The sequence below is a fragment of the Pseudochaenichthys georgianus genome, chromosome 3, assembly GCF_902827115.2.
Source record: "Pseudochaenichthys georgianus chromosome 3, fPseGeo1.2, whole genome shotgun sequence".
Classification (NCBI taxonomy): domain Eukaryota; kingdom Metazoa; phylum Chordata; class Actinopteri; order Perciformes; family Channichthyidae; genus Pseudochaenichthys; species Pseudochaenichthys georgianus.
The window spans coordinates 6,111,536-6,127,061 of NC_047505.1; the positions used below are offsets into that span (position 1 = coordinate 6,111,536).

The following is a 15,526-nucleotide window of genomic DNA, read 5'->3' on the forward strand; positions in this document are numbered from 1 at the left end:
GCTGGCCACAGTTTAAAGGCAACTCCACGCAGATTTAAGATGTGTGTAAACACCGTGCGTTTCTACAGGCTGTATAAGTAATAGACAGGTAATATCACAAGTAATATCAGCTTCTAAACGGGCCATGGAACCATTAACAGGAAATGATCTTACCCCAGAGAAGAACGTCCGGGGGGGCTCAGGACAGCAGTGACCCGCCCTCTCAGCTCATCACCATGAGACTGCAGTTCAATGACCATTACATCACCTCCACGCCTACACACACACACACACACACACACACACACACACACACACACACACACACACACACACACACACACACACACACACACACACACACACACACACACACACACACACACACACACACCACACACACACACACACACACACACACACACACACACACACACACACACACACACACACACACACACACACACACACACACACACACACACAGGCCATGATGGTTTGTTTCGTCAGGTTCCTGACACACTCACCTACAGGCAGACTCTTGCCGTGGATGTATGTATGTATGTATGTATGTATAATATGTAATTTTGCAAGACGTACTGTATAGTTACATAAAAGGTATGTATTCTGGGACTTGTTTAGCAAGTTTTGATTTTGGGAATGTTGAAGACCCATCATATTCACAGCTAATGTCTATGTGTTGTGTTGACTGGCTTTTCCGTACCTGGGGATCCACAGAGTTCGGCTCACTTCCAGCAGGGTGAAGGCCTGCAGCCGGGGCTCTGAGGGCCTCACGCTCTCTGCAGAGTCCTGCTGCTGGTCCTGGACCTGCTGCTGGTCCTGCTGCTGGTCCTGCTGCTGGTCCTGCTGCCGGTCCTGCTGCCGGTCCTGCTGCCGGTCCTGCTGAGTGGATTGGAGGGGATTGTAGTCGGTCAGTGAATCCTGCTGCTGGAGGATCTGAGTGCCGGCCTCCTCACTGTACATCAGTGTCACTTCTCCATCAGTCCTTTTCAGCATATTTTCTTTGGCCGTGGCTTTGAATTCAGTGGTTGTCACCGTGGTAACCGCTGCAGGACGCTGCACAGAGAAGACGTCTCGAAGAGGATGGCTGTCTCCGCAGCTGAAACCAGAACAGGGTCTCAAACACAGCCACTCACATCTCACATGGAACTTTGATGCTTCCCGCGGGCAGGAGCTGCTCCCCTGCTGCTGTTATACACCAGGAGCTACAGCTACAGGTAACAACACACAGGCTGTTCTTTAAACATTATCAACCAACAATGTGTCTTCATGTCACATAGAAACAAAACCGGCGTCTTCATTATCCTAACCTAAATATCTCTGTGTGACAGTGGAAATATGTAAAAATCGACTGGCTTTATCAAAACAACGAGAAATTACGTGTTAACAAATGAGCATTATAGTTGCTGTAGGAAGTTTGTGTACAAAATACGTGTAATAAAAATGTTGATTGTGGAAACAAAGTAGTCAATACACTTGGAAAAGTTATGTAGATATTGTATTCTCATATCCAGGGGTTAAATTGGAATTTCATATGTGGGGGGGCTCGGTGTGGCTGTGCAGGGGAGCATCACATAATTCGACCTCAAGAGCTATATATAAAACGCCCTTAACTAGACTTCCGGTGAGCCTTTCCAGATGGTGGCATAGATAGAAAACTCTCCCAGTCATTTTGAGTTTAAAACCCCATAAAAACACGATATTTTTAATACAAGACACCAAAAGGATGAGTGGGGTTAAAGGCAAGAAACCACTGGGGAAAACAAAAAAACTACGACGAGGGGAAAGACAAGAAAAACACGGAGACGGATGCGGGTAGTGAGGAGGAAGACATTTCCATGGCCAAAGCTATCCAAGACTTGGGCAGGGATATAAGCAACACACTCTCACTCCCTAAACGTCCAGGAGCGACGCTTGGTCAGTGACCGTGGCGTAGGGCTGTGCGATTATGGCAAAAATCATAATCACGATTATTTGGGTCAATAATTGATATCACGATTATTTTGATGATTATTCATTGAACTTTAAAACAAATAATATTTTACCAATAAACAAGATCAACAAATATGTTGGAGCGCACTTCCAAAACCATACTAAACATATATTATTAATATGATAAATAAAAATAAATTAGACCAAAATAAATTAAATCAAATATGTTGCAGTGCACTGTCACAACCTTCTGAAAACTCCTTAACATATAGCCAACATGTTGGTAAAACATATTCAACATATTCCACTCAGTTAAACATTGAAGGCTGGCCAACCGTCATGGTCCAGAAGTAACACGAAATAAATGTTGAACTACAATTTAAGACCAAATAAAAATGTTTTGGCCACCATGGCAAATGCTGGTAGGGCTGCTCATGTCATCTCTTAAAGATGTTTTGCAAGAAACACCAGCCTGTTTACATGGTCTGGTTTCAGAGATGAGCGCAGGCAGGTGACAAGCCACCTGTACTGAAGACCCTCAGCCACGCCCCGACACATGGGGTGACGCCGGCCAATCACAAAGCTTTGATGCGTTCAAGTGCATTATTCTGGCACAGGAAGATTATGTTACAGGACATTAACGATAAAACAGAATATTGTTGTTCTATTTTTAGACACATCTCGCGATCGACTGGTTGGGCACCCCTGGGCTAGACCATAGGTCTGTTGTGGTGGCAAAGTAGTCAGCTGAAGCCACATCTCTCTCAACTTCCCCACGGCATTTGTCATACAGTGCAGGCAGCGCAGACCTGCTGAAATAATACCGAGACGGCTTCGCGTAATGCTTGTCCAACGTGTTGACAAGTTGCTGAAAGCCCTGGTTGCTAACAGTGCTAACTGGGCACATGTCTTTAGCGATGTGAAATGTAATGGCAAAGTACTTATAGTGGAAATAGTTTTAACCCTTCTTTTTAACGAGTTGCTGCTCTTGTTCTGACATCTTCGCTTGCACTGAACACTCACAACACATGTCACTCCCACGTGGCCGAGTGGGCTTTTAGGGAGGGGCAAAAGCGCACCCAGCTAAATAATCGTATCTTGTCAATTATGCTGTTTTCATAATCGTCGCAAGCCATAATCGTAATCGCGATTAAAATACGATTAATTGCACAGCCCTACCGTGGCGTGCAGTTGTGACGCGCCGAGGCTCCTTCAGCTTCATAAACGGACGCAAAGAGCTTTCAACTGATTGCAATGTATTCCTATCTGCGGCGGTATTTGACACTCATGGAAGCACCGCACCCATTTATGTCGGCAGCTCTTAAAGGCAATGTGAGCGTCCATTCCCATTGGATAACGGAGAATTTTACACCCGTAAGTAAGTATTCTCCTTACTGTTGATTGATTTGACAGTGATATCTCTGGTTTAAATTGTGTACAATGCTTTTGTATTTTTCCCCTTCAATTCTGAGAAACAACTTGTTTTCTCTGAAATGTGGAGCGCCAAAGAGACTACACTACCCACAATCCCCAGCTATTGTTGTGACTACGCCTGTCCGCTTTGCGACAAACCCCGTGATTAATCTTCAAGGTCTGGGATTGGATGTTGGAGTGGCACTGTGCGCCAAGGTTACGCAGAGCGTCAAGCTCTTTGAAATGGAACGAAACCAAAATAATTCAATAACGTGCTTTAACCACTAGGCGGTGCACACAAGGTACACACAGCATACTAATAATAACTTTGTATTATTAGTGTAGGACACTTATGTATGTATAACATCTGAAGATGTGTAGTTTTATTCATGTTTTTACATAATTTTACAGGATATTGCTATATTATTTCTCATGTTTTACTACACATTAATATCTGATTTGTAAAACATCACAGACAAAAAGGTATATCCGTCATTTAATGGTAAGCTATTGAAATTGTGATTCCATAGATGTGTCTCCCATCACCCAAATCCCCTGACTATTCTCTCAACTCAGTATTTACATTCTTATATTCAAAGAAAATCAGTAATATCTTTAAAAACGTGCATTGCGGCTAAAACATCCAATCAGCGAGCTGAGGACCTTTCCTACGTCTGTTTCCGGTGTTGTTCCTGTAATGAGAGTTCACATTTCTGCTACATCGAAGGGTGGAATTGACTACACATCTTCAGAAACATAATTTGCTTCAGATATAACTCATAGCAAATAAAGTATAAAAATATAAGTAATAAAAAGATAAAACACTGGCATGTAATTTACGTTAGAATAAATAGAGTGGTTTTGAATAATAGATGAGTAAAATCTACATCACTTTACAGCCCCGGCCACTTTTGGGGAAACCAACGCTGTCATTTGAACAGCGATCAAGCCTGAAGCCACAGAGCTCTTCTGATACTGTCCTTTCTTCTTAGAGGAAGTACAGAAACACGTAACTCTGGATTTGTTTTAATGTTTGAGGTACAATAAACGACACAGCAGCTTTTTGTCATGTTAAAACTATTATTTTCTGCCTCGCTCATGAGAGTAACAGCTGGCGGAATTATAGCCTCGCCTACTGATTTTAATTTAACCATATATCGAGCCCGATTCTCGATTTCAAATGTGTGCTCTAAAATGATATTTATAAATGACTATTATCATTATTATAAGCAAGACAATAAATGGCAAAGATATGTAGAAAATAAACGTATTTAAGATACGTTCACAACAAACGTAACGTGGGAGAAAATATGTTTCTAGAAGATATGTAGAAAATAAACGTATTTGAGATACGTTCATAACAAACGTAACGTGGGAGAAAATACATTTCTAGCTAAACGTAATTGAGAATGCGGTTTAGTTCTGTGGGAACGTAATTTTTAGGGGACAGGGTTGGACTTTTTTTGTATGAATTTATGTTTCATCCAATCACAGAGCTTGTTGACTTATCACGAGGTTTGTCAAAGCAGACAGGCGTTGTCACAACAATAGCTGGGGATTGTGGGTAGTGTAGTCTCTTTGACGCTCCACATTTCAGAGAAAACAAGTTGTTTCTCAGAATTGAAGGGGAAAAACACAAAAGAATTGCACACAATTTAAACCTATCAATGTTGTGTAATTAACAAGGGTAATCTGGTGTTTTTGAGTTGATGAGTAGTGGAGATATCACTGTCAAATCAATCGACAGTAAGGAGAATACTTACTTCCGGGTGTACAATCCTCCGTTATCCAATGGGAATGGACGCTCACATTGCCTTTAAGAGCTGCCGACATAAACGGATGCCGTGCTTCCCTGAGCGTCAATTAACGCCGCCGATGGGAATACATTGCAATCAGTTGAAAGCTCTTTGCGTCCGATTATGAAGCTGAAGGAGCCTCGGCGCGTCACAACTGCACGCCACGGGGTCCCTGACCAAGCGTCGCTCCCGGACGTTTAGGGAGTGACAGTGTGTTGATATAAGAGACTTAAAAACTGCGCTAAAACAGGAACTAACAGACTTTAAGAACAAGACATGAAACAGGAATTCAACCTTTTCAAGACGGAGATGAATACAAAATTACAAAGGGTCGTTGGTGATGTCCGCAATGTTAGCACGAGGCTAACTGAACCAGAGCAACGGGTGGAGGGAACGGAGACCGTGGCCACGGACCTGAGACGCTCAGCTCTTTTCTCTTAAACAACAGAGGCTGCTTCAAGCAAAGGTTACGGACCTAGAAGGAAGATCTACGGTATTAAGGAAGGCACAGAAGGAAGCTCTATGCTAACGTATATTGACTCATTTCTCAAGACACAGCTGGCCCTCGACAGCAACACCGATCTACAAATTCAGCGGGCTCATCGGTCACTCGGCCCTAAGCCTCAAGACGAAACCGTCTCAAGATCAATCCTGGTTAATTTCCAAAGATATGACAATAAAGACAAGTTACTCAAAGCAGCCTGGTCTAAGAAGATTGTTTGTAAGGGAAAACTTGTTGCGTTTGCACACGACCTTCCTACCGAAATAAATAATAAAGTTAAGGAATATAAAAACATAAAGAAGATTCTTAAAGAGAAACAAATACGTTTGCAGTCGCCATACCCAGCGAAAATCAGGATCCATTGGGAAAACGGAGCCCGTCTCTATACTACCGCAACAGAAGCAGCGGAGGATATGAGGACAAGAGGCTTCTCTGTGGACCTGCCGCGGCCGACGAATCCGGACTGGGAGCAGAAACTCGCTCAAGGAGACCATTGGAGCAGAGCGGACTGGGGCCGCACCGAACGAGTCGGAGAGAAGCTTAAAGATTTCCACCGACAGAAGGACTGAACTCTGTTAATGCGCAAATCTCGAGGTATACGGAGCAGAAATAGGAAGCTTTTTCTCCCATGAAAGTACCTGCTCTCTAGCAGGGACGGAAAAGGGGGTAAAAAGGTTCTGATTAACTAATCTCTAGTTCCGGATTGTTTTGGTGTGAACGCAAATTTTCGGAACTATATCGAAACTAAAGTGGGAAAAGTACCCCAAACGCCCCAAACAGCGACCGTCTGTTAAACGCTATCGATTCAAACAGGAACGTTATTTTAATATTTAGTTTCGAGCTCTCGTCTTTAGTAAAAAACAAAACTAGTCGAAGTGGAGATGCTCCCAGGGGAAGCTGATCCACCTTCAGGTGCTGGGACAGCTCGGTCTCTCTGGAGCTGTGTGAGCCGCGGTCTGTGTGAACGTTGCTCCACAGTTTAATGCAGGGCCGTAGCTGCGTTTTTAACGGGCCTAAGATGATATTTAAAATGATTCACTTTTAATGAATGTACTGCTTGTTTCGTTGCTTGATAAGCTTGTGGACATAGTGTAGGTTTGTTTCTACAAGTACAGTTTTAGGGACACAAAAGTTAGGGGGGCAGCTGGGGGGGCAAGGCTCTACAGTGGGGGGCATCTGCCGCCCTTTGCCCCCCTGTAGATCCGCCGCTGCATTAACAGTACTGTCAATATAAAAATGAATCTTCAGCAGAGCAATCCTCACCTGTAGTGGGCACAGAGCTGGTAGGAGGTGGCGTGGTAGAGCAGCAGCGTGTTGGCGTGGTCGTCCAGTGTCCACACCGCCTCCTCTCCCCATAGGCTGAAGCTAGTTGTCATGGATACAATGGAGGACGGCGGGCTGTAGGGATCGAGCCGTCGAACAGCCTGAAGACTCAGACAGTCAATGACCAGCACGCCTGGACCATTGGAGAGCCATAACTGAGGGACAACGGACAGGGACAGTGTTGGAGACGGAGAGATCCTCAGGAGAGAGAGTTTATTTTGAAGCCAACTTTTAGTGACTTCTCAGAAGTTCCCTGCACCCACCTGGGATCCCCTACTGACCAGCACCATGCTGCTGACTGGGTAGGGCCTCTGCCTGGGGTCCGAGTCCTTCAGGGCGAACAGCGTCCTGTTGAGGGTGTGTGAGCACAGGTAGGTCTCCCCCTCCAGAGGGAGGTCCTCCAGCAGGCTGTACACTGCCACCAGGCCGTCAGACATCCCCGCAAACACTCTGGCCAGACTCTGAACAGACCAGGACGTTCACATTTTAATAATCATCACGTTTTACAGGCTGTGCAGCTCTTTGGACTATTCATGACACGCTGTAGAACCAAACTGTGGCAGTGTTAGCCTGAAGATAATTTGACGTTATCTGGTAATATGAACATTTATAAGCGGCTTATTTCTATAACATGAAAAATGTGCACGTCACACGACCATTTCATTATTTGTGTGCGTGCGTGCATGCGTGTGACCTGTTCTTGGGCTGGAACAGGGAGCAGGCAGGTGATGATGGCTGGACAGGAAAAGTGTTTCTGGGGCTGGCTGAGCGGACACATATCCTTCAGACTGTAGATGAAAATCTCCTGCTCCTGTTACACAATAATAAACATACTTTCAAGACTTGAATGAATATCTATCTTTGTGTTCAGAATACAGCTGGTTGGACTAGCTTAGCATAAAGTCTTAAGCAGGGCGATACAGCTGCCTATAAGCAAGTTTAGAAATCTACTACCCACACTTATGGTTCACAAATATTCGCTGCACTGACACATTCATGACCCGCATGGTGGAAAGCATTTGAATCTATGTTGTAAATGATTGAGAGAACACGATGACTCTTCCATCGCAAACACTAAGAAGCATTCTGGCCTCTTTCATTAAAAACCTTTCACAAGAAAACAAACTCTCAAAAGATGTTTGACTTTAAAGCACCAGGCGGAGCCCTCTGGTTCCAGAGTGTCTCAGTGTTACAGATCCCGAGAAGCCATGCCATTGAGAATGAGTCCCCCCCCAGGAGCATGGCGAGGTCAGTAGTACTGTGAAATATAAAGAGGAATAAAGCAGAAAAAGGTGGTGTGTACCTCAGTGGCCATCCATAGAATGTTACCCATCTTCATCTGACAGCTGACCCTGCTGCCTGCACAGCTCATCCTCTTCACTTCCATCAGCCCCTTCTCCACATTCACCACACTGTAGCTCCTGCACAACACACACAGCAATACACAGAGTTGGTGTGTGGATGCCCCTGCCAACCTGAGCAGTGATCAGATGCACCGCTGGTTATCCAGGTGCTGTCCACAACAAACGAAAATAACGATCTTGTGAGTTAGTTTCGTGTGTGCAGGGTTTGAAGAAAAAACGGTGTAAAAACCGAAGCGCAGCTATAACGTGAGTGGACAATCAATCAAATTGTATTTATATAGCCCAATACCAAAATTACACTTACAAGGGGGGCTTAGTGTTTGAAGCATACCCACAAGCTATTCACACTCTCCAGCAACATTCGGCTGCAGAGTTTGTAAAAGACTTTGTTCATTTTGGTTACTTCACAGTACTTGTTTAGGTAAATGTATTGTACACACGAAATGTATTCAACCAGACTGTGTGAAAACAGTGTTGGCTTAAAAAGAAAATCAAAACGTGACGAAAACAAGTCAAAGTGAATAGAAAAAAATCAAGCAGGCAGAAGCTGGATTTCCATTATATATGAATATAGCCTACTGTAGGCTACATCTTTCTATGTGTTTATGAAATATATAAGCCCATGTTGTCTGTCCTGCATTTAATATCACATTAAGAATATGGATAAATCCGTGTTAGCAACTTATAACTAAATTATCTATTTTTCTATGGATGCATATGATTTGTGTTTTGGGTGTTGGTGTTTAGGCATTCTGTGAATAAAAGGGGCTTCATAAATTACAATTATTCATTTGTCTACTTTCTCTTTCTGACATCGTTAGGTGACAAAATCCCACATTCTTTTGTTACAAGATGTTGCATTTTAAAAAGGATATGGATAATAAATAACAGTTGTTATGTACTGTATGCGCACAGCATTGAAGGAAGAAGTTATCCGACTAAAGGTCTGAAACACACCTGCTGTCCTTGTCTCCATCCCAGAACACAGCGCTGTGTCCCTGCAGCGGCGAGAGGAAGAGCTGCGAGTGGCTGCAGGCCAGCAGGAGGTACCGGAGGCAGGGGAAGCTGGGCTCCTGCATCCGCTTCACACACTGCAGGGCCACCGGCCTCTATACACACACACACACACACACACACACACACACACACACACACACACACACACACACACACACACACACACACACACACACACACACACACACACACACACACACACACACCACACACACACACACACACACACACACACACAACACACACACACACACACACACACACACACACACACACACACACACACACACACACACACACACGTGAGTGTTAACTGGGAGCGTGTACACACTGTACCATTTAAAGAGAACATGATACCAAGTGAGTTTTTGATAAATCAATACAAAATCAATAATAAATCAATACAAATAAAGAAGCTGGGAGACGCACCTTCTCAGGCTTGGTGTCCCAGCACTCAGTCAGCAGGCTGTGGAGGCTGCAGAACTGGACCTCCTCTGGGCTGCCCAGCAGCGGCCGGATGCCTTTGGAGAGCTTCTTTGCGATCTGAAGCTGGTGGTGTCCCAGCAGTGGCCTCTGCCCAGACAGCAGCTCATACAGCACCATACCATAGGAGAACATGTCCACCTGTGTGCAGTGATGAGAAGAGACAAAACAGACACATCAAGGTCAGGATCAGAGTTAGGTTCCTGAAACGAAAAGCAATCCTCACTGACCCATGGGTTTCTGTTCTGTGTGAGTTTTGGGGGAAATACTATCGTATTGAATTGGGGAAAACAAAAACACCATATAAAAAAATTGGGATATGGAAAAATAAAAGGGAGGGAAATATGAACTCTGCACTAAGGAAAACAAAAACATGTTATGCGAATAAACTTGTCCCAAACAATTCCAAGGCAATATGGAGGATCCTGAGATTATATTCATAGTATATTTTATTAACTGTAGAAATTCAAAATGTAATAATGATTTGCTATTTTTGACAGATACACAGGCCAACAGGTGAGTTACGGCCCGTCCACACGGCGGCATGCGTTGAAGCTTCAATGCTTCTGCCCGTTCACTTTGAATGGGGTGACGTCGCTTTGCTCGCGTTGCTCGCTTCAAAAGTTGAGCAATGTTCAACTCTCCCAGTTCACTTTGGTTACCCCCCCTGGAATCCTCCAACTGATCAGCTCCTCCAAACCCACAACCTGCTCCCTTGACCCTCTACCCACCCCTCTACTGAAGTCCTGCCTCCCCGTCCTCTGCCCCTACCTTGTCAACCTTTTCAACTCCTCCCTGTCCCAAGGAAACGTTCCCTCTGCCTTCAAAACTGCTGCTGTCACTCCCATCCTCAAGAAACCCGGTCTGGATCCCTCCTCCCTCAGTAATTACCGTCCCATCTCCAACCTCCCCTTTCTCTCAAAAACAATAGAACGCATTATCTCCAAACAACTCCACCGCCATCTCCAAACCAACCAGCTTTTTTAACCCCTTCAGTCTGGTTTTCGTCCCCACCACAGCACAGAAACGGCACTCATCAAAGTCCTCAATGACCTCCTCACCTCTGCTGACACCGGTTCCCTCAACATCCTCATCCTCCTCGACCTGAGTGCAGCCTTCGATACCGTGAGCCACACCATCCTGCTTACCCGACTCCAGGACATCGGTATCGAAGGTACCGCACTCAGGTGGCTCCAGTCCTACCTCTCCGACAGATCCCACTTCATCTCCCTCAACAACCACTCCTCTGCCACAGCTTCAGTCACCCAAGGTGTTCCCCAAGGCTCAGTACTCGGCCCCCTCCTCTTAATCATCTACATCCTCCCCCTTGGTCAGATTCTCCGCCAATACAACCTGGACTTTCACTGTTACGCTGACGACACCCAGATTTACCTCAGCAACAAATCCCCCCACAACCAGTTTGAGAAAAGCGCTATGTAAATAATTATTATTATGTGTGGTGGACTTCCGCAGATTCCGGACCCGGAAGTGTCAGACACCGATGAGGCAAAATCATCTTCTTCCTCTTCAGCAAACAGAGCCATAACCTGCACGGCTGAGACAGCGAATGTTGGTGGCGTCGCCTCATCCATATCCTGGTCTCCCACGTCCACCACCTCAAGCTCGTCTTCGGCGTGGTCTGGTCCCAGGCACTCGAACCAGTGGTGGGGATCGGCGCCCGCTATTAAGCCGGGCTTAAGAGACAGGCCCGGATTTCTTGCAGTTCGCTTGCCTGGAGGTAAGATACTTTTTACTTGTTTCGAATGCTTTTCTCAGGTGTTGTCCCGCTCGCTGAAGAGAAAAGGATGACAGTCAGGAGGTGTAGCTGCCTTATATACTGTGAGCCTGCGCGCGCATTCAGGTAGGCTCGCCCTGATTGGCCGGCTACGTTCATACAACTTCAGTGTGTGAACGCTCGCGTATCATTGATGAGAGTAGAACCCATAGAGTCCAGTAGAGGGCGGAGCCTGTGTGAGATAGAACAAATACTAAGAAATGATCACATGACTTCAAGTCATATCTGATTTCAGATGTGGGAAGTAACTAAGTACACTTATATTCAAGTACTGTACTTTTTGAGATACTTGTATTTTAATTGAGTATTTCTATTTGATGCTACTTTGTACTTCTACTCCACTACAGTTCAGAGGTAAATGGTGTACATTTATTTAATACCTTTAGTTACTTTACAGATTTTGATTAATGATGTGAAATATAATAAACTCTTAAATCAGACTTTAGTTCCACCTGGAGTAAATTCACAAGCTATGTAAGTTTGTAGCTGTGTGTTTATCTCGACCTTGTTGTAAATAAAACTGCAGCAGCTTAACCACAGAGTGTGATCGTTGTGAACAGCTGATTTTGCGCAGTTCTCCAGTGTGTGCGTGGGTCACACAAACTTCTCCACCACGATAAGGTGCTGGTTCTTCAGAGAGGTTTTGCTCTACCTTGTTGTAAATCAAACTGCAGCAGCTTGACCACAGAACGTGTACGTTGTGATCAGCTGATTTGTCGCAGTTCTCCAGTGTGTGCGCAGGGACCAAAATGTACGGGGGGGGGGGGGAGTCTCCGTCCGCAGCCAGTTGACGTAATTTTGGCACAATTCTGTTGTTCATACGGACGTTAACAGCAGCCCTGTCTTTGCACACGGCACCAACTCTGTCGTCCAGTGATCTAAGCCTCTGCCTCCAGCAAAGCTTCACAGGTCCGTCGGTTATGGCCTGCGGCTCGGCCAGCTCTCAGTTCAATCAGTCATAGAAAGTCCGAAGATTTTTTGCAGGGAGCAAAATGCCGAAGTGGCTGCTTAATGTATTTGAGTTCTCTGGACATGTCTAATAATAATAATAATTAATAATAATAATTCCTTACATTTAATATATCGCTTTTCCAGTGCTCAAAGCGCTTTACAGATACACATTATACATATTTTTTATACATGCAATGGTCACTGTGGACAATACCCACAGGAGCAAGTTCAGGTGAAGTGTCTTGCCCAATGACACAATCTATAGTTTACTGCACTGAGTGTTGACAAGAATCACGTGTAGACGAAATATGTGTTTTGTTTTGATGACCTATCAGGTACGCAAAGGCGCGCAGTGACACAAGTGATGTTACGCTTTTCAGATGTTGCCACACATGCGTACCTGCGTTATGTGCACCCCTGTCTATAGTATCTACCTTACATGAGTCTTCTCGTTTTGTTTTGGCAGACATCAGCAGCCATACTGTTCCTTTTCCTACTGTACTGCTTCACACATCTAATGAAGCAGATTACGTTCAGTACCTTCTCATCGTATACGATGCCCGGTCGGATCTCAGGAGCCTGGTAACCCGGTGTGCCCTCGACCCCCAAGGCTCCCTCATGGAAGGTTTGTCGAGAAATGCCATAGTCAGAAAGTTTAATGTTAACCGGATCTTGAACCTGGAAGAAGATACACAAACAACTGTTTGTTAAGTTTCTAATAAAAGCATTTTGAATGCCTGTCCCTGTCTTGATAATCTCTGTTGGACACTGACAGCAAGCACACCAAGTAAAATAAGCTGTAACTATCTTAACACATAAATAATGTTAATACATAATGAAGACATGTAACCAAAATAACATGTATGTAACCCATTCACAGACCTCCAGAGACCACACCAGGATGTTGTCAGATTTGAGGTCACAGAAGATGATACTCTTCCTGTGAAGGTATGCCAGTCCTGTGGCAATCTGATAGGCTACTCTAAAGGTTAGCATGTGACCGAGGGGCATGTATCTGGAGCCTACAAGCAGAAAACATAACTATAATGTTCCACTAACATAGCAACAGGTTATAAGATCAACTTCAGGAGATAATCACATGATGCAGTTGCTTCTACATGCCTTTGCGCTTCTCCTCCAGCACAGTGTTCAGGCTGCCCAGGGGGGCTAACTGCAATGCGAAGCACAGGGGGTGGATGCTGATGCCCAGCAGAGAGACGATGCAGGGATGCAGCAGAGAGTGCAACATACTGGCCTCCTGGCGAAACTCAGAGAAGCTCCGACAGGCATCTGCAGACTGCAGGTGTTTCAGCATGGTGTCTGAGGCAAGAAGGAATAGAACCAGAGGAAGCAACACAGTTTAGAGGATGCATATGGGGTACATAAAGAAAGAATGTCTGCTGCAATGAAAGCAATACTAAAAGCTCCAAATATTATATGTCTACATGCTTTAATCAAAATTAAATCAAAGCCCATTATCACAAAACACATTTGTCCCAGTGGGCTTTACAGATTAAAAACAAACAACAACATTGTAAACAATAAAATTACAGAAAAATGAAAAGACACGATAATGTGTGAGATATAAATAGAAAATGCATTTCCTGCTGGAAATGCGTGCAAATGCTGTAAGCTGCGTACATTTGTTGCTGAACTTCGCTGAAAATGCAGAAAAAGCTGAACATTTTGATAGCTGAATGGTCTCTGTAGCTGCTTTTAGCAGCAGAAACCAAGTAAGTGTGTTGGTGAACTGAGCGGAGAAATGCAGAAAGGTGAAATGATTTGAATCAAAATGGTTAAAGCTCAAATACATTTGTTGGAAAACTTAACAGTGAAATGTTAAAGTGAAAGAGTAGGAAAAATAGTGATGAAGCTTAATAAACAACAAAATGTATCGCTTCAATGTCCTGAAATAGCTGAATAATGTTATAGTTGAATGGTTTTTGGAGGTGAAATTAGGCTGAAGGAGTTAGATATCAAATGTACGTAGTAGTAGTATACTGTAAGTAAAAGTATTAGTACAGTAGTAGTAGTAGTGATGGTGGTAATAGTAGCAGTAATGGTAGCTGTTCTAGTAGTAGTAGTAGTAGTAGTAGTAGTAGTGATGGTGGTAATAGTAGCAGTAATGGTAGCTGTTCTAGTAGTAGCAGTAGTAGTAGTAGTAGTAGTAGTAGTAGTAGTAGTAGTAGTAGTAGTAGTAGTAGTAGTAGTAGCTGTAGTAAAAGTAGTTGTAATAGTAGTATTAGAGTAGTTGTAGTAGTAGTAGTAGTGTGTATGTGTGGGGGGGGGGCTTTTATTTAGAAAATGAATCCCTCTTCCAGCACTTCCTGTAAGGCTACAGGAAAACTACAGCCCAGATCCTAAAAGTTAACAAAATGTCGTACCACAATTATGCAGATGACACTCAGTTATACATTACAATAAAGCCTGGCGACTACGGAACATTACAATCCCTCACCAACTGCATGGAACAAATCAGTAGCTGGATGAGCAACAATTTCCTACAATTAACGAAAAACAAAACAGAGACAATTATCTTTGGTGCCAAAAGGGAGGAACAGGCTAAACTAGAAGCCCTACTGCTAAATACATCGGAAAAGGTGAGAAATCTAGGCGTAGTTCTGGACCCCGACCTCAATTTCAAATCCCATATCAACACAATTACAAAATCAGCATACTATCACCTGAAAAACATAGCCAGACTTAGAACATTCATGTCTCAACAAGACCTTGAAAAACTAGTTCACGTCTTTGTTTTTAGCAGGCTTGATTACTGTAATAGTGTATTTAGCCTCTGTAAAAAATCGGTTAGAAAACTACAACTAATCCAGAACGCCGCTGCCAGAGTCCTGACCAAAACAAAAAGGGTAGAACACATCACCCCAGTACTCAGGTCTCTGTACATTACCCTTTTTGTAATGTACCAGTAGCTTACATAATCGATTTTAAA

At 44.0% G+C, this 15,526-nt stretch overlaps 1 protein-coding gene across 1 annotated transcript in view; it reads right to left on the minus strand.

Annotated features, from left to right (window-relative positions):
- The window catches only part of lrrk1 (leucine-rich repeat kinase 1), a 112,996-nt gene that overhangs the window by 10,862 nt on the left and 86,608 nt on the right, over positions 1-15,526 (minus strand). Inside the window, 11 exon segments of the mRNA XM_034104359.1 lie at positions 154-255; positions 704-1,099; positions 6,907-7,121; positions 7,230-7,427; positions 7,661-7,777; positions 8,270-8,387; positions 9,288-9,439; positions 9,777-9,971; positions 13,117-13,254; positions 13,459-13,598; positions 13,699-13,896. Coding sequence (XP_033960250.1) covers positions 154-255; positions 704-1,099; positions 6,907-7,121; positions 7,230-7,427; positions 7,661-7,777; positions 8,270-8,387; positions 9,288-9,439; positions 9,777-9,971; positions 13,117-13,254; positions 13,459-13,598; positions 13,699-13,896 — 1,969 coding nt within the window.